Source organism: Sus scrofa, chromosome 15, assembly GCF_000003025.6.
Source record: "Sus scrofa isolate TJ Tabasco breed Duroc chromosome 15, Sscrofa11.1, whole genome shotgun sequence".
Lineage (NCBI taxonomy): Eukaryota > Metazoa > Chordata > Mammalia > Artiodactyla > Suidae > Sus > Sus scrofa.
In genome coordinates this window covers 117072930-117093182 of record NC_010457.5, presented here as the reverse complement: position 1 = coordinate 117093182, position 20253 = coordinate 117072930, and the positions used below count along the sequence as shown (strand labels likewise).

General features: G+C 37.6%; 1 protein-coding gene across 1 annotated transcript in view; it reads left to right on the top strand.

Annotated features, from left to right (window-relative positions):
• Positions 1 to 20253, top strand: part of BARD1 (BRCA1 associated RING domain 1) — an 86407-nt gene that overhangs the window by 42707 nt on the left and 23447 nt on the right. The window contains exons 7-8 of the mRNA XM_021075146.1: positions 14270 to 14378; positions 19552 to 19684. Of these exons, the coding sequence (XP_020930805.1) occupies positions 14270 to 14378; positions 19552 to 19684 (242 nt within the window). The remainder of the gene's footprint in view (positions 1 to 14269; positions 14379 to 19551; positions 19685 to 20253) is intronic.

Genomic DNA, 20253 nt, shown 5'->3' with positions numbered 1-20253 from the left:
TTCATTTAGTTTTTATATTCTGTAGATTGAGTTATACTTATTAATAAGGCAAGAATTAGGAGCATGTAAGTAACTATTTTGTATGCTTCCCAGTGCTTTAAAATTGTTTTCAAATATTCTATTCTTCTGTTTTTCTGCATATTTAGTATAACCACAGTTAAAATATGTAAGAATTCAGACATTAGGCAAGTGCCATCATTATTATTTCTTAGATTTTTTTACATTATTCAAATGAACCTCTGGGTAAATTGTTTTGCAGCATTAGAGCACAGAGACACATTAGTGAATGCTGGTGGCAGCATTTTAAAATTGCTGTTGTTGGAGTTCTCGTTGTGGTGCAGTAGGTTAAGGATCCAGTATTGTCTCTGTGGCAGCACACATTCTATCCCCAGCTCTGTGCAGTGGGTTAAGGATCCAGGGTTGCTGAAACAGGTGTAGTTCACAGCTGTGGCTTGGATTCAGTCCCTGGCCCAGGAGCGTCCAAATGTTGTGGGTGTGGTCAAAAAAAAAAAATCGCTGTTGTCATGAGAATTCACAAGCAAATCCCGTATGTGGATTTTATATCTTTAATCTGTAGCTTGGGGGGTTCTGCTGTGGCACAGTAGGTTAGGAATCTGACTGCAGCAGCTCGGGTCCCTGTGGAGGTGCCGATTCACTTCCTGATTTGGGAACTTCCATATGCCATGGATGTTGCCGTAAAAAACGAATCTATAACTTGGTTCATGTCTCCTTATGTATTATTTTACTCTTTTCAGTTAATGAACTAGTTGAAATGAAAATGCAAGAATTGCCTCTCTGTGCCCCATTGCTTCTGCAGTTTTGAAAGGAGCACACAAAAACCAGGACTTGGTCTGGTCACAGAGGCAAGTAAGGACTACAGAAATGCAGAGCTTCTAGGTTGTGATTTTCTTTATAGGTAATTATATAACATAATGCAACTGAAAAATAGTAATGCAGAAATGTACTATACCTTGGTGCTGTTAGTTTTGGTAAGTGTGTTTAATATCCTTTATTTCCCATCACATGTGATGAGATAGTTGGGGCAACTCAGGGAATACATATCTTCTGTTTATTTATTTATTTTTTACATACAGACACATAAACATACATGTATATTATATTGGGTCTGTGTGTGTGTGTGTGTGTGTGTGTGTGTGTGTTTGTACACACCTAATAGATTTGACCCTCTTGTGTGTATAGCAAGCCATTTGATAGAGCAGGTGGTTGCTTGGGTCAGGTGAAAACAGAGTAGTTTCCTTTCATGGGTTCTTAAATCAGCCATGACTACTCTAATGAATGGAGCACTGGTCGGGGTATTAGGGATTCCAGCTTTTATTTGTGACTCCATTATTGATTTTATAGCCTCAGGCAGGTTAGTTTCTGTGCCTTGGTGTCCTCACCTATAAAACATGGGTGATGACTGCTGCTTTTCTATTTCTTCGGAGCATAGTGAGGATTAATGAGCCAAAACACAGGGCCTGTCTTATGGTTTGTACACCATGATTCTTCACTACATGGTGAAGCTCATTAATACACAAGGTGTGGGCGTGAGACAGCGAGTTTGCCTTCACACCTGCCTTCTCAGACAGCTGAATTGGCTTATGTGGTGAAGAGGCAGATTTAGGTGTGTCTGTAGCCCAGCACTGTCCAATAGATCCTTCTGCAGTGATGGAGACGATCCGTATTTGTGCTGGGCACTCAGTAGCCCCTAGACATCTGTTACTGTTCAACACTTGAAATCTGGCTCTTGCTACTGAGGAACTAAATTTAAAGTGTATTGTATTTTAATTAATGTAAATAGTGACATATGCCAAGTGGCTATTGTGTTGGAGAGCTGGTTGATACAGTTAGGATAGTAGGGAAGGAAGGTTTATTTGATGAAAGAAGTTGGGAATGATGTTGGATAGAGGACAGTGAGACAACTGTAGGGCACATGCAAGAGTGGATTTAATCCAAGGCATAACAGGGTGAGAGCTATTTTCTAAACATCGTTGTTCCTTCCTTTCTGGACTGTTGATAAAAAATACTTCCGTATTTTTTGTGTTTTCTGCTTTCTCTTTTATTTTATGGTAGTTGTCATTGACGATTTGGCTTCACCATTTCCTAACTTGTCTCATTTTCAGATTACTTTTCATGCAGCAGCTCAAGAGCTCTCAAAATATTCAATTCTGGCCAGAACCCTTCACTGGCACCTCTTAATGTTTTTAAAGCAAAAGTCAGGCTTCAAAACTCGGTTAGTAAGGCCTGATGGTCTGGCACTCCTCCTCTCTCCAGCCCTGTCTTTCCGTGGTTCCTCCTGTTCCCTTTTCTCCTTCAGCATTTTTTTTTCACCAGCCTCTTTAAATGTTTATTTCTGTAAACTATGCTAAGCTGTTTTGCCTTCTAGGCTTTAAATTTGTTTTCCCTTTGTCTGGAACATTCATTTTCGATGGTTAACTTTGCCTTCTTTGGGTTTCATCTTAGGTGTTATTTAATTAATTAATTAATTTACTTATTTATGTCTTTTTGCCATTTCTTGGGCCGCTCCCACAGCATATGGTGGTTCCCAGGCTAGGGGTTGAATTGGAGCTGTAGCCACCCGTTTAAGCCAGAGCCACAACAACGCGGGATCCGAGCCACGTCTACAACCTACACCACAGCTCACGGCAACACCGGATCCTTAACCCACTGAGCAAGGCCAGGGATCGAACCCTCAATCTCATGGTTCCTAGTCAGATTCGTTAACCACTGAGCCACGATGGGAACTCCAGATGTCATTTATTTTTGTCTGACTTTCCCAAATCCTTTGTAGGTGGTGCCGCCTCCCAGTCCTAGAGTAGAGGTGGCAGTGTATCTGCTTCTCTCTGCTCTCGTTTTATGAGGTTGATGCGCTCTGTACCAGGGAGCATGCCTGCTCTTCCAGCCCCTGCCATGTGCCTAACGTAGGCTGTACCTGTATTTATTTGTAGAGTCAATTAGTAAGTGTTTGAATAAAAAGATGGTGTATTTTTCCCTCACTCGATAAAGGGGCTGATGAGATGAAAATAGGAATTAACTTCCCTCTGCTCCCAACTTCACCGTAATTGTGGAGAAAATGTCTAAAGCCAAGTTTCCATAAGCTGTACCTTGTCTAGGATGGGGAACTGGTTCCCGGTAAATGCTGGAGTAAAATGATGTGTGCTCCCTGGGCAGAATTCTTAGTCTCTTGCTCATTGGGCATTCACGTTACCTTTTATGGGATCAAGGCTACCCAAGTAATTCCTCTAACCTTGACATTTTTAAGGTCTATTTTTCTTTCTGCCAGTGTTCTATACATTGTCTTTTTAGATTTATGTACTTATAGGTGAGAGTAGATGAAATTTCTTCTTCCTTTCTTAAGCAGAGCACAGGAAGGAGGGCATGGAGACTATATAGAAGTCTTACACTCTTACTTTGCCTGAAGTTCTTGTTTTTTTTAAGCTTTAATATCTCAAAATTAATCTCTCAGACTCTGGAATCGTGGGTTGGCAAACATGCTTTTTTTCTTTTCTTTTCTTTTTTTTTTTTTCCTCTGCTTTTTATATCTTTTAATGTATCTCTTCTTTCAGGGACCACAACTAGGCTCTTTCCATCCTTGGAAGAGGGTAGGGACCAGAAAGGGTAAAAGCTATTCTTCTACCCTCCCTTCTTTAAGACTTGATACTTTGACTGATTGAAGTTGTAGGTGAGGAGAATTCTTGTGTAAAAAGCATCCTTCAGCTCTAGGACAGACATTTCGGCAGTCTTCTTCAGTATCTCAAACTTACAGTCTTCTTTCTACTTAGATGCCTTCTTTTCCTGGGTTTCCAATAAAATGTTGTTAGATTTGCTCGTACTCTTCTCCATCCCTTTATTTCATCTCCTCAGTTGCTTTACCTGGTACTTGTATTCTATTCTAGTGGGAGTGAACAGTTAGGTTAAAGGCTGCAGAACAGTGTGGTACATGCCTTCATAGTTCAGTGCCCCAAGATTCTATGAAAATCTAAGATAAGAATGAGAAGTATGACTAAAGGAAGTCATGAAAGTCTTTCTAGAGGATAAATGAGGTTATAGTAGATTAATAAAGTTGATTTCTAATGACCATGGTATGTTTCTCTGTTTAAGCTTTCCATTATATGTCTTCATAAAGTTTTTAATCTGTTTTATGTGTGTGTGTGGTGTGTGTCTACACATGCAGCTATTTATTGAGATTTTTCTAGATATTTGATTCTTTTGTTGCCCTGGTGAACTAGGATATTCTGTTAATAAATATAACTATTATTCCTGATATAGAGGAAAGCTATTGATTTTAAGTGTGTTTCTCTTATATCTCTCCAACACCAAATTCTAAAGATACTAGCCATCATTTACTAACTTTTAGTTCCAACTGCGTTTGCCACAGTTTCCAGAACAATGTTTAAAAATATTAGTGATAGTTGGCATGCTCTGTTTATTCTTTTTTTTTTTTTTTTTTTTTTTTTTTTTGTCTTTTTGTCTTTTTGTCTTTTGTTGTTGTTGTTGTTGTTGTTGCTATCTCTTGGGCCGCTTCCGTGGCATATGGAGGTTCCCAGGCTAGGGGTTGAATCAGAGCTGTAGCCACCGGCCTACGCCAGAGCCACAGCAACGCGGGATCCGAGCCGCATCTGCAACCTACACCACAGCTCACGGCAATGCCGGATCTTTAACCCACTGAGCAAGGGCAGGGACCGAACCCGCGACCTCATGGTTCCTAGTTGGATTCGTTAACCACTGCGCCACGACGGGAACTCCCTGTTTATTCTTGTTTTTAAAAAATATTGACTGTAGGTTTACAAGTCAATATAAAGGTAAAGATCATTAAAAAGTCTCAAATAACAAATGTTGGAGAAGGTGTGGAGAAAAGGGAACCCTCCTACACTGTTGATGGGAATGTAAGCTGGTGCAGCCACTATGGAAAACAGTCTAGCGGTTCCTCATAAATCGAAAAATAGTCCCTGCTGTGGGTTAAGGATCTGGCATTGCCACAGCTGTGGTGTAGGTTGCAGTGTGGCATGGTTTCCATCCCTGGCCCCAGGAACTTCCATATATTGTGGGTGTGGCTGAAAAAGAAAAAAAAAAAAGAAAAAAACTAGAATTGCTATATGATTCAACAGTTCCACTCCTGGGCATATATCTGGAGAAAACTTTTTAATTTGAAAAGATACATGCACCCCAATGTTCTTAGCAGTGCTATTTACAATAGCCAAGACATGGAAGCAACCTAAGTGTCCATTGACAGATGGACAAAGAAGACATATCTATACAGTGGAATATTACTCAGCCATTTAAAAAGAACAAAATGCCATTTGCAGCAACATGGGTGGACTTAGAGATTATCCTACTAAGTTAAGTAAACAAGAAAGACAAATACCATATGATACCACTCACATGCGGAACCTAAAATATACAAGTGAACTTATAAAGCAAAAATAGACTCACAGGCATAAAAAAGAAACTTATGGTTACCAAAGGAGAAAGGGAGTAGGGGACAGATAATTTAGGAGTTTGGGATTAACAGAATCAGACTACTATTTATAAAATAGATAAACAACAAGGTCCTACTCTAGAGCACAAGGAACTGTATTTAGTATCCTATAATAAGCCGTAATGGAAGAGAATGTCTCTCAACCACTTTATTGTACACCAGAAACCAACATCACGTTGTAAATCAACTATACTTCAACTTAAAAAAAGTAAAACAAATCTTCCTTACAATTATTTTACTATTTTAAACAAGATTATATTTTATTTTATTAAATGATTTTGAGAAGATCTTAAGACTTTTTGCCTGTCGATGTCATTAACACATTTTAAAAATATTACACCATTTTGCATTCATGGCTAAACAGGACTTGGTATATTTTGTTATCCTTTAGACAAATTCTTTGCATTAGTTTTTTAGAATTTTATTTAAGACTTTTGCATCTGTAGTTATGTTATAATGCTGTTTTATTTTTCATTTTTTCACCCTAAGATTTTGATATTAAAAATCATACTTACACCTTCTGAAAAGTAATCAGGATGTTTTGCACTTTTTCTGGTCTCTGGGGCGTAGTTTGCAGAATGGCGTAGTTTGCAGAAGTAATTCCCCCCTCCCACCCTGACTCCCAGTCCCCTGTCCCCAGCCTGACATAACATTATTTATTTTGATAACTTTCATATTGTATAATATTTGGATATGTCCCTCAATTTTGTTGCTGGTAGTTATCACTTCAAAATACTGATGTATTAATAAGAGAAGATGGACTTTTTGTCATCCCATTAAATTTATCCTGAAATTGTCCCTGGGACTGTAAACACAATGTTTACTTATTTTGCACTTTTATCTGGGGCCATATATATCTACTTCTGATTTTATCTTTTGATTGGATTTAATTTTAATATTCCTAGTACCTTACTGTTTTTGTTGTTGTTGTTGTCCTTTTAGTTTTTTGGGCCGCACCCACTGCATGAGGAAGTTTCCGGGCCAGGGCTTGAACCCGTGCCACAGCAGTGACCAGACCACCCTCCCCTTAGTGTTTTCTTAAAGTCATCTTTTACTTAGAATACTTTCTTATGTGCTTTGAGCTTTTGCTATGCAAACTTTGACATTTTTAAAATGCATCTTATACTCGAATATCATATTATTTTACTCCAAATTGTATTTTTGCGTGAGAAATTTATCTCGTAAAGGCTGAAATAAGAGTCATTACCCAAGAAGGAAAATTAGTTCTAACTTCAGATATGAGAATAAAGTTCCTATCTTCTGTATTCTTTGTTGCCTAAAATACTTATGTTGATAACCGTTCAAAGCCTCATTGGCTCTCCTTCACTACTGCCATTTGTGCATTGCAGTGTGAATTTAAAACAAAGATCTTCCAGTCACATCAGGACAGTTTTAAGTGCTTGGAGCATATCATATGCTTTTTTTTTTTTTTTTTAATTAAAATACGGAGTTTAGATTTGGTACTTGGTCTGTTATTAGCAGAGGTTTTTTTTTGCAAGGATGTAGAATTTTTAATAAGAAAATAGTATATGGACCATTTGACCTATTAATTGTTCCACTGCCCTGGTTAGTTTTTTAAAAATTAATCTATAACAGAGATAATTTATATTTTATACTTTTAATTTTTTTGGTCTTTTTGCCATTTCTTGGGCCGCTCCCGTGGCATATGGAGATTCCCCGGCTAGGGGTTGAACTGGAGCTGTAGCCACTGGTCTATGCCACAGCCACAGCAACGCAGGATCCCTAACCCACTGAACAAGGCCAAGGATCGAACCCGCAACCTCATGGTTCCTAGTCAGATTCGTTAACCACTGAGCCATGATGGCAACTCCAATATTTTATACCTTTTAAAAAAAACATGTTACTCTTTGAATTTCCTGCTTTTTCCTGCTTCATCACAAATCAAGTGGCTTGAACAATTAAAATCTATGAGTTTGCAATTTCATAGTTGTTCATAAAGGATTCCATCATGGACTATCTTGGTGTCCTCTCATGCATGATACGTTTTCATTAGTAAAAATGGCTTTTTGCAGGTGTGTTTGGGATCGAATGGTCTGTATGTGTAAGCGCTAGTTTACATTTGCTCATCTTTCCTTTTTCCCCTTCTACTAGTTGGTGAAACTCATCTTGGGCACAGTTGTAGGCAGGTGTCTGTTCTGTCACTCTTGAGAGGAAAAGGACATTGAAGGACTGGACTGTATTCTGAACTCTGCCTTTGGGGTAAAGCTGAAATGATAAACACCTGGAAAAAAAAAGCTGACATGGTATACACACTTGAATAAGTACTTCCTTTTTAATAGCCTTAGTGATCAAAAAGAATCCTAGTGTAGAAAAGAATTTTCAAAGTCATCTAGTTTATTCATTTTATCTTTATGTTGTAACATATGGGAAAACAAAAATCTCCTTTTTTTTTTGAATGGCTGCACTTAAGGCGTATGGAAGTTCCTGGGCCAGAGATTGAATCCCAGCCACAGCTGTGACCTAAACCGCAGCTGCGGCAAGGCTCCATCATTGTACTGGACTGGGGATTGAACCCACACCTCTGCAGCGACCTGAGCCACTCCAGTCAGATTCTTAACCCACTGTGCCACAGTGGGAACTAATCTGCTCTTTTTTTTTTTTTAATGTTGCTAAGAAACGAGGCTTCTATCCTTCTTTTAGTGTACATCCAAATTGTCATTACAGAGCAAGCATGAAGTGGATCATAAAATTGGGGAAAATGAAGAGATGAGGTCAACACTCCAGATGTAACTTATGTTCCTTTATCTTCATTTTGTATCTGTCGCCACAAAGTGCAAATCTAATAATATTAAGAGCAAGCAATTATTGAGCTCTTACTTCCTGCCAGACACTGTCCTAAATGCTTTTGATACATTAATTCATTTCATCCTTACAACAATCATATAAAGTAGGTTGTAGTACTCTCTTTTTACAGACAAGGAAACAGAGGCATAGGAGGTTAAGTAAAATCTGAATCTAAAGTTGTACAACTCTTGAGTGGCAGAGCTGGAATCTAAATTTCAGGCAGTCTAACTCTATAGGTCACCCAGCTCTCAGCCACCCTGCTATATTGCTGCCATCCCTCCTGCTTACAGCCATCTAGGGACCTGGTCAGGGTTTCTTGTGCCCTAAGGAGAAGGTTCCCCTCTTCAGTACCATCCTATTGTTCCTCCATCACCTGATCACAGCTTACATTTCCAGAACACCCATTACCTGTGTATTCTTCCTCAACTCTCTCTCCTCCTTCGTCTCTTCTTTCTTACTCTTTTTTCCTTTTTTTAGTGTTTCTCATTCACACTAGTTAACCTTTACACAAACTTTTCTCTCTGCTGGGAGACTCTTATTGGACTTCTGGATCAGTTTTATTCTTTGACCTTTCACATCTGGGCAACTTTACCAGGCTTTTAAGTCCTTATTTTCTTTCTGCTGTTTTTGCCCCACTGAGCTCTGCGAGGACCTTTTATCTCATTGGCTCTTTAGTGACTACAAGAGTCCTTAGAAGTACTTGAGTGAATGATTATTTGCCAAGTGATTACAAAGCGATGTTTGTAACTTCCCACCTATGTGTACACAGTTGTCCTTTGGTATCCACAGAGGATTGGCTCCAGGGCTCCCCACAGATAGCAAATCTGAATGCTCAAGTCTCATATAAAATGGCAGAGTATTTGCATGTAACCTACACCCATCCTCCCATATAAATGAATTCATCTCTGGATTACTTACAATATCTAATACAATGTGATGCTACAGAAATAGTTGGCCAGCACATGACAAATTCAAGTTTCGCTTTTTGGAACTTACTGAAAAAAAAAAAAAGAATAAAATCCACACTTAAAAAAAATGTTTTTGATTTGATTTTTGTTGATTCTGTGGATGTGAAACCCATGGAAATGGAGGGCTGACTGTATACACATGAACTTGTTCTGTGGGTATACAGATTTAATAATTAAATAAGTGACTATTACTAGTTCTGCTATTTGTATATTACATATACGTATGGCCATATTATATATGTGTATAGCCATTTTTATGTTGAAACTAGTAACCTGTATCAGTAAAAATGATCCTCCAATATTTCTTAGTAGCTTTTCAATAGTAAAAAGCAATAACTTATGGGCACTTAGGTCTTCTGTCAAGTTGTAAAGTTAAAATCTTCAGTCATATCGTCAAAAGTTTTATATGAAATATTTTCAAAATTATGATTTAAAATCACAACTAAAGGAATAGAGCAGGAATATGTTAGAGGGAAAAAAAACTGGTAAAATTTGCTATGTTGTGAAGGAACAGGGAAAAAGATTGGAATAAAAAAGATGCCTTCTTGCTCAGTGACTATTTAAAATGTTTCAGTTACCAATTTTTATGATGTAGTATTGAGGAAGTGTATTATCTATAAATAATCATTCGAATTCACTGAATTATAAAGGATTTTCTTTGATAGGTCATTGAAAGAACTGAACTGCCAAAAATAGTGCATACGAAGGTATAAATTCATCAGGGAAGGTGTTGATGTTTTCTTATATTATGAATATACTTTTAATTATATTGGTGTCTCATTGACTCATATAGATTAACTGGTAGACATGTATACCTATCCATTTTTACAGCTGTCTTTGTCTCTAATGACTATTGCTTCATACCTGATTATTTCATCAATTTTCCGTATTGTATTTGGCTCTGACATAGGAGCATACAATGACTAGGCTTTCAGCCTTGACGAAGGCTTTTCTTCCATTGATTCCATCCATTTCAACAATCACATTGCTTATTCCCTTTGCAGGCCCTTGACACTCATCTACTAAATTCTAGTTTCCAGTCTGAGTTTGAGATCATTTTGTTTGCTAATTGTATTTTTTTACCTCCTTTGAAATCCATCGCATGTTTCACCTTGTTACTTGTGCCTTAGTTTATACTTTATTGGTTGAATGAGTGTTTGTCCTCAGTAGGATTACAGTCAAGGACACTGTTTTATAAGCCTCTGTATCACTCCAAAATGCCCAGTTTAAGGTTAAGATTTTAGGTTAAAATATGTTAGAAAATAGAGAACATGGTGTAGTTAAGGACGTTTAGGAAAAAAATCATCCTATAAGCTCCTGGGTAACCTTCTAGTAGCAAATTATTGATGTCTGTCCTGAGTCCATGGTGTTGCAGTAAATTTTTTTTTTTTTTTTTTTTTTTAAGTGGCTGCATCTGTGGCATATGGCGGTTCCCAGGCTAGGGATCGAATTGGAGCTGCAGCTGCTGGTCTATGCCACAGCCCAGCAAGGCCAGTTCCAAGATGCATCTGTGACCTATGCCACCGCTTGCCCCAGTACGGGATCCTTAGTGCACTGAATGAGGCCAGGGATCAAACCTGCATCCTCATAGATATTGGTGGGATTCTTAACCTGCTGAGTCAAAACAGGAACTCCTGTTGCAGTGAATCTAAAACAAACAAACAGAAAACATTTCTTTCTGATATAGTGAGAGGGGATAATTGATACATCCCTATCTTTAGTTGATAGTCACATTGATAGTCCCTTGGGATATTTCCTCCATGTATTCTCTGTTATTTAAAAAGAAAACAAAGTATATATATTTTAAATTAATTTTTCACATCGTCTGTAAGCAAAGTATTGTTCCATTCAAATATATCATGATGAGAAAAAAAGTGTTGTGACCTTGTTGTACCTACTTAATAACGGAGAAATCTTAATATGCCCTGTCTTCTCTTGCTGTGGTTTTTGAAGGTGTCACATAAAAACTTGTATCTAATTCCAAATTTCAATGGTCCACAACAAAGTAGCATTATGACAGGATTTATCAGGCTCCATCTCCCAGGATGAAGGACTAAGGGTTAACTGAGTATCTGAATCTCTAGCATTTATTATGTGCCATCCTCCAGTTCATTAGCCATATAGGAGGACTAAGGGTTAAGTGAATTTTGTCTAAGCAGAAGCTGTCCATAGTCCAGGTGGATAAACCACGTGCTTAAAGATCTTATGAGGTAGTAAAGCTTTGTGTAGTCAGGACTCTAAGTGTAAATTAGGATTTTGCTAGTCATTTTATGAAGCAGTTCTTTGAATGGTAAAAGCATCTTACATGTTCAACAACCATTGTTTTATTGGTTATTTTTTGATTTGAAGTTCTAACTAGCTGATGGTGCTTCTTTGGGAAGTACTTTCACTTAACATTTTTTAATGTCACAGTGAACTTTTATTTGTATAAAAAAACTATGCTAGAGTTACTGTGCATTAAACTATACTTGATTGGACTCTTAAATTTTATTTCTTTGGAGAAATCTATTTTTGTCTTTGTTTAAAAGTCCTTATGTGTGCATTGATTTTTTTTTTCGTGGAATATAGTGTGACTTTTTTTTTTTTTTTGTCTTTTTGTCTTTTTGTCTTTTTGCCTTTTTCTAGGGCCGCTTCTACAGCATATGGAGGTTCCCAGGCTAGGGGTCTAATTGGAGCTGTAGCCACTGGCCTACGCCAGAGCCACAGCAATGCAGGATCCGAACTGTGTCTGTGATCTGTACCACAGCTCACGGCAACGCTGGATCCTTAACCCATTGAGCAAGGCCAGGGATCAAACCCGCAACCTCATGGTTCCTAGTCGGATTCGTTAACCACTGAGCCACAATGGGAACTCCGGTAGTGTGACTTTTTTGTTGTTTATTCATTTTTGCACTTGGTTTCAGATCTAGAATATTGATTCTCTTTTGATTGTCATACAATATATGTATGTGATAAAATTGTGTATTTGGTACATGGACATAATAGAGAATGAAACTGAGAAGTATCACATGTAGCAGAAGAGAGCAGCTACCTTTTGAAATAAACTGAGCTGTTCGCTTTACATGTATGGGAATTTGGGAAGACCCAACTTCCAGTACAATGACTCTTGTCATTTTACTGTAAATCAAAAAGTTGAAATACAATTGATTGGATTATACTTTGGGTTCGAGAAAAACTGTGGCCAGGAGAAGGTTACACATTACAGGACCTGGGCATAAAGGGGAATCTGAGAATACAAATATTTCACTGTTTACCTGGCACTTCGCCAAGAAGAAAGAGTGATGGAACCTAATAGTCATGGATAGCAGTCGTTATAGAAACATTCGCTGTGGTTCATTGTTTCTTTAATCCTTTAACTTTCTTTTCCTACTATACTATCAAAACAGCTTTCTCCAAGGTCAGTAATGACCTTGTCTCTAAACCCAGTTGAAGCTCACATCTCTCATCTCTGTGCCCTCCAGGCAACATCAGAGTTGTCTAGCCTCTTCCTCTTCCCTTTATTTTTCCCTCTGTTTCTTCTAGATCTTTTGCTGTACATTTGATACAGATTTAAATATTCAACCATGTATCATTTTATATCCTGTTTATTTAACACATTGCCTTTTTTATAAGAACTTTAATGGCCGGTATATGGATAAACCATAATCTTAAAAACCGTAGAAGCTTGTAAAAGAAATGTTCATTTTAGAAAACTTCCTATCATGGTATAATATATTAAAATAATTTTACTTTTTTTTTTTTTTTTTTTTTGGTCTTTTTGTCTTTTTAAGGCTGCACCCGTGGCATATAGAGATTCCCAGGCTAGGGTCAAATCGAAGGTATAGCTGCCAGCCTACACCACAGTCATAGCAACGTGGGATCTGAGCCGCGTCTGCGACCTACACCACAGCTCATGGCAACACCAGATCCTTAACGCTCTAAGCAAGGCCAGGGATCGAACCCGCATCCTCATGGATACTAGTCGGGTTTGTTAACCACTGAGCCATGATAGGAACTCCCTAACAATCTACTTATTATTGAAAGGCAAATGATAGGCAATATGGAAAATTATTGAAATGAATGGAAGGAAAATGCCTTTGTCAAGTCATTGGAACCTTTCTCTTTTTTTCTCATCTATGAAATAACAGAGCTGTACTGTGTCTCTGAAGTTTCTTGCAATGTAATATTCTGTGACTCATGAATTAGGGCCTGCCAAGAAATCTGCATCAGCATCTCCAAACCACATCAGTTTATTCTGTGATGGCTGTTTATAGGTTACAGTGTACACACATCTTAAAACTAATTTTAAAAGTGCCCTGTTTACTACTTTATTAAATTGTTTGTTATGTGGCATAGTTTTCCTTCTAGTGGATCTAAATGCTCATCTTGTGAATTTATCTAATTTCTGTACTTGTTTTATATAGACTATAGACCCTATATTAGCTACAGTAAGCTCATCTTGTGAATTTATCTAATTTCTGTACTTGTTTTATATAGACTATAGACCCTATATTAGCTACAGTAAATGATTTTTATGTGCATTTGAAAGCATCTCATCCCCTAGTGAGCATGATTATGAAAGTATATTTAACAATAAGAATATGGGTGTCCCCATAGTAGCAGTGGGTTAAGGACTGGTGTTGTCACTGCTGTGGCTCAGGTCACAGCTGTGGCACCAGTTCAATCTCTGGTCCTGGAACTTCTGCATGCTGCAGGTGCAGCCAGAAACAATATGAATGTGACTATAGAAGAACAGAGTTGTGAAAAAAAATTCATGTGTAACAAACATACATTCAGTTAAAAATACTCTCTGTAATGGTTTGGTGTCATATTGAAATTTCATATCTTTTTTCTATTGAATTCAGCAGCTGTGGAACTTGATCCTTATGCCTTACATGAATTCTTGAGTCATTTATTTTAGTAAAAATTATATATTATTAAGGAAGTTGAAAAAAATTGTTCCACTAGTATATTCATTTAGTTAAGAATCAAATTACACATTTTATTTACTTCCATCCATCTGTATTTATTTTACCAGTAACATATTTGGTCTGCGGCCTGTGGATTATACAGACAGTGAAAATATGAAATCACTATTGCTGCTGCCAGAGAAAGATGAATCATCATCAACCAGCCATTGCTCAGCAGTGAGTATGGATTTAGCTTAGGGATCTATGTATTTTATTGAAATCTGTTATAAAATGAACATAATGGAAAAATTTATAGTTAAGCAAATTGCTTTTGCTCACCAATTATTAAGTACTTCCTGTGTATTAGCTATTGTGAATTAAAAGACATAATCAGAATAAATCAATAGGCACCGTTCATATAGCAATGAATATGACTGATAGAACTCGTGTTCTCAGGAGGCTTACATTCTACTGAGAGCTAAGGAAGAAATAGACAGTGAATATGTAAATTAATATAAATAAAGTAATTTAAGAAACTTACAAATGAGTGCTTTGAAGAAGATTCTGTAGAATGTAATAGAGTGGAATTTGTGGGCTCCAAAAAAGGCACCATTTTAGCTGGGTCATTGAGGAAAGCCTTTAAGAAACTGATACTAGGTGTGAAACATGAGTATTGGTGAGGGAGCATCCAAGTGAATATCAGGAGGACAAGTGTGCAAGCAGAGGGAACAGCAGGTACGTAAGCCCTTCACTGGATGCGCTTGGTGTGCTCGAAGGTTAGAGAGAAGGTCATTACTGCTGGTGACTAGAACATGTCTAAGAGAAATGGGAAACCATTTAAAGGATTTAAAGCAAGGAATGGAATGATTTGATTTATGCTTTAGAAAGTTCACTCTGGCTGCTTTCTAATCAAGAGATGTGGGGTGGTAGCAAGAATGGAAGCAGGGAGATCACTTGGGACTGTTTGTGACAGAACAGAGATACCAGAAGACCTGGGTTAAAATAGTAGCAGTGGAGAGCATGAGAGGTAAGGAGTTTAGCATATATTTTTGAGTTAATGCCAACAGAACTTTTGGATCGGTTATATGAAGTGTGGAGAAATTGTAGCATTAATACAACTCTAGCAGTAGAGCAGATGTTGGTGCCACTTGCTGCCTTGTGGAAAGACTGCGTGTTCCTTAGGGACCTACAGTTTAGTACGGAATATGGATGCAAAAGAAAAATTATTGCACACTGTAATCAATTTATAATAGATGCCACAGAAATGTACAGTAGAATCACAGAGAAGGAAGAAAATGACTTCAGAAGGATCAGAAGAGCTTCCCAGAGAAGGGCACAAGGTGTCTAAATAAGCTTTTAAAGGTAAAAGTTTTAAGCAAGGTATCTAATAGAATGCTGTTGGGCGCAAATAGCAGAATACATTCACTCAAATGCGTTAAGACAGTATATTATCTTATATAAAAATCCCAATAGAGGACAGCTCTTAATTCGGCTAGTTTCACAATGATGTGGCTGCACTAGATCGGAATTCTTTCTGTTGTTCTTCTTTGCCATCCTCGGCTTGGTGGCTTTGTCCTCACTGATCACCCATCTAGCGGTTGCAGGATGATTGTTGCCACAATTCCAGATGTGACAGTGTCCAGTGTTAGAAGGACTAAAACCTTTCCCAGAAGCCTTCCAGTGGCCCTCCCCTCATGTCTTACTGGCCATATCTGGCCACATAGTTAGTTTTGACATACATCATGGTTGAAGATAGGGTCAGTCCCTGGCAAGTGTGTACCTGAACAAAATTAGGATTCTGTTAGTGAGGAATGGATTTTGACTGCCCACTGCAATCAGGTATACAAAAAGGAATGGCAGCCCAAATCTAAGGACCAGCTGCTTAGAGAGTAGGAGGTAGAAAGGACCTTAGACACTTTCAGAACTAGAGTTCAGTGTGAGAAGAGCACGAGGTGCGGAAAATAGGAAATGAAGGTGAAGAGCTGGGTTAGCATCAGATTGTGAAAGACCTTGAGTTCCTTGAGGAAGAGTTTAGACTCCGTTTCCCCAGTTAGTGGGGCACCCTCAGCGTGTGTCTAAGTGGAATGGGACTCTGTAGGGGAGAGTTGGGGATAGACCAGGAGGAAGACTGGTGGTGGAATCCAGGTGTGAAATGGAAAAGACTGGAAGTGTAGGTTGTGGTTGGGTGAGAGGGAATGGAGAGAAAATGATGGCTTGTAGAGAGAGAGATGGTGGACTTGCTATATCTTAGCAACTACTCAGACAGGTGGAAAGGGGAATGACAGAAAAGGCTGAGTTGAGATCTAGGACCGTTCAGCAACTTCTTGTCTGTCTAGTAAGGGCAGTGGAGTAGTAGTTGATGCCCTTTAAGATAAGGAGGCAATCTATGGTATTTATAATTTGAGGCGGTCACAGTTACTCCCTACAAGTTACCCTTAGAAAACTCTTATCTCCTGCTTCAAACGTCAACCTTGCAAGTGTGCCCCCATCTATAGTTTCCGTCGTGAATGGGGAGAGAGCTCAGAAATCAGGGAAGGGCGAAAGGGGGTGGGGTTGGAAAGTCTCTTCCCATTTAGGAGATTTGATTTTTTTTTTTTTTTTTTTTGTTTGGTTTGGTTTGGTTTGGTTTCAAGTAAAGTTTAATGGCTGTTTACTACTTTAAATTTCTAAGCAATTTCTCAACTGAAAGACTTAAGCTGGTTACCATGTTCATTTTGTGACTTTGCTGCTCATGATTCTTTTGACCAGTATGTTTATCCTTTTTATTCTTTCCATAGTTTTTTAATCCCTGTTTTTGATAAACTCACTACTTTTGATAAATTCAAAATAACTAATTTTTCAAAGAAAAAGTTTCATGTCTAAGGATTCCTTAAGTAAGAGTTTGTTTAATGCCACTGTGCACAGTATCTAATTCCTTTGAAATCAAAGTGTTGAACCTTTGGGATGTTTTTTGAACATCTTTCATTTTAGCCTCCTGGTTCTGAGACCTTTGCCTCTTTAAATCAAATGCCTCCCTACTCCTGCCTCCTGTCCTAAATCAGATATGTGGCTTTGGTAGTTATTGGCTTTATTTTTATTTATGTATTTATGTATTTATTTTTATGGTTGTACCTGCGGCGTGTGGACGATCCTGGGTAGGGGTTCAAATTGGAGCTGCAGCTGCTGGTCTACACCACAGCCACAGTGGATCCAAGTCATAGCTTGTGGCGTTGGATCCTTAACCCTATGAGCTAGGCCATGGATGGAACCTGCATTCTCAGGGACACCATGTCTGGTTCTTAACCCACTGAGCCACCGCGGGAACTCCTATTTTATTTATTTTTAAAATAGCTTTCCTTAACTCTAAGAAATTAGTGCCAGTTTCTTTTTCTTTTTATTCAAATTTAAGAATTAGATAGGAAAATGCTTGACCCACTTTGGTACTTTCCTGAGGTTGATGGAAATAGTCTCATATACTTTATTTAGAATTGATTATCTTTTCGTTCTTTATTTTGTGCAGAGAACTAAATTAGCTCAAGTGGAGTTACATAAAATGAAAATTAATGTGTTCCATTTAAAGATATTTTTATGGCACTTATTTGTATAACTGACAAGTATATTTGAAACACTGTTTTTAAATATTATCATTGTATAGTAATTGGTTGATAAGGTAGACTGAACTATTTTCATGTTATGGATGTTTACAGTGTTTAGGTTAGACGTGGTTACCTCATTTTATAATTTAGTGAATAGGAAAGATAAGTAGACAGAAATGTGATGTAAGTATGTGTGTGGGGGGTGTGTGTAGCACGCCCAGTAAAAACTTTGCCTCTTAAATCTTAGCGAAGTTCAGGAAGCTGAACTTTTAAGTGTTGAATATTACCATTCAATTTTTTTAATAGAAATCTTTAAAAAAATCTCGAATACATACTTGCTTAATACATAGTAGAATCTTATTTAGTGTATTTTGAGTGAATGAAGTGTCTGTTTATAGATGTAGCCAACAATTTACATGTAATTTTGCAGGGCATTAGACTAGATAAATTATCACTGCTGAGATATGTGAAGTGGATATTTCCATATCAGTTTTCTCCAATCTCGTTGCTGAATTGTACTGGTGATTATACCTGCAGTGTTTTACTCGTAGTCTTTAGAATTTTGAGAGCCCAGATGTCCAGAATACATATATACCCATACATGTAGAGGGGCCCTTTGTATTTGAAAATTAAAGTATTGTGTTCAGCTTTTTATTTGTAATACAGTAGTGCTGATTTACCTTTTCTTTCTTATCTGCTGAGTCATTGCTTTTCTTTTATCAGGTAGCTTTTGGCTAACTCTCATTTCAGTTTCATTTATTAAATTTCTGTTGGCTGCTATTGAAAATTCTATTCCATTGTTTCTTTGAATCTTTCCCTTCTAATCTTTAACAGTATCCATTGGTGCCTTCTTTTTATTCTTGTCTTTTTTGTCTCCTGTAAGTTCTGAGTCTTTCTATTAAAGTGAAAACATTATTAGTCTCTGTTAGAGTACTTTGTTTTTCATAAGCAACATTGATTTATTACTCTCAGTGGATCTAATCAAACTTTGGTATTCCCTTGTCTTTTTTCATTTTCTTGGTTTCGAGAAGTAACTATTAGTATTAAAATTTTGTTTTCTGGAGTTCCTGTTGTGGTTCAGCAGTTAATGAATCCGACTAGGAACCATGAGGTTGCAGGTTTGGTCCCTGGACTTGCTCAGTGGGTTGAGGATCTGGCGTTGCCGTGAGCTGTGGTGTAGGTTGCAGACACGGCTCGGATCCCGCGTTGCTGTGGCTCTGGCACAGGCCAGTGGCTACAGCTCCGATTGGACCCCTAGCCTGGGAATCTCCATATGCCGCAGAAGTGGCCCTAGAAAAGGCAAAAAGACCAAAAAAAAAAAAAAAAAATTTGTTTTCTGTCTTTGAGATCAGTGTTGTTCTAGAAAGAAGCCTTAGTAGTCTTTAATTTTTTATATAATCTCAGTTTAAATTAAACAGATAAAGTTGAGTTTAATTCTGTTGAAATAAGTTAGTGGGGAGAGGGAGATAGAGAATTGATCATTGTCTTTTAGGTTACGCAAAAAAAAAAAAAAAGAAGAAAAAGAAGAAAGGCTTACAGGTGACAAAATGAAGTTGTAAAACCCTAGAGAGACCCAATTTAGAATCAAGGAAACAAGATACCCTGGGTATAGAGAGAGCTATCCCAAGTAGGGTTTTGCTGGAGGGAGGGGGTAAATAAATAGAAAAACAGTTATTCAAATGTGTTGAGTGATGAGTCAGTGGAAATTATTGGGAATTAATAACAAAATTAAACTAAGTAATGAAATCCAAGCTTGTATCAATTGAAAGTCAGTTTCGTCTTTCTCTAGTCTTGAAATGTTTTTAACACTGTGGCATTTCCTCTTTCATTAACAGGTAAACACTGGTCAGCGCAGGGATGGACCTCTTGTACTTATAGGCAGTGGGCTCTCTTCAGAACAACAGAAAATGCTCAGTGAGCTTGCAGCAATGCTTAAGGCTAAAAAGTGTGCTGAGTTTGACAGTGCAGGTGAGGATTATTTATTTATTATTTATGGTAGAAGAAATATTTAAATAGATAATTATGTTGTAGAAGTCCCTTGATAATTTATATGTTTTAACCCTTGGGATATGACTGTATACTTTGGTAATAATTCTAAAATGTTTTTATAGTTATAAACTACTTAGTCTTTTTTTTCAGTTTTCTAGTTTTATTGAAGTATAGTTGATTTACAATGTTGTGATAATTCTGCTGTACAATAAAGTGATTCAGTTATATGTATATACACATCCATTCTCTTTCAGATTCTTTGCCCACACAGATTATCATAAAATATTGGGTAGACTTCTCTGTGCTGTATGACAGGTCCCTGTTGGCCAATCATTCTATATATATCAGTGTGCATATGTCAATCCCAAATTCCTAGTCCATCTCTCCCCCTCCCCACCTGTCCCTTTTGGCAACTCATAGGTTCTTTTTCAAAGTCTGTGAGTCTCTGTTCTGCAAATAAGTTCATTTGTTCCCCCCCACCCCTTTTATTAGATTCCACATGTAAGTGCTATCATATGGTATTTGTCTTTCACTGTCTAACTTCACTT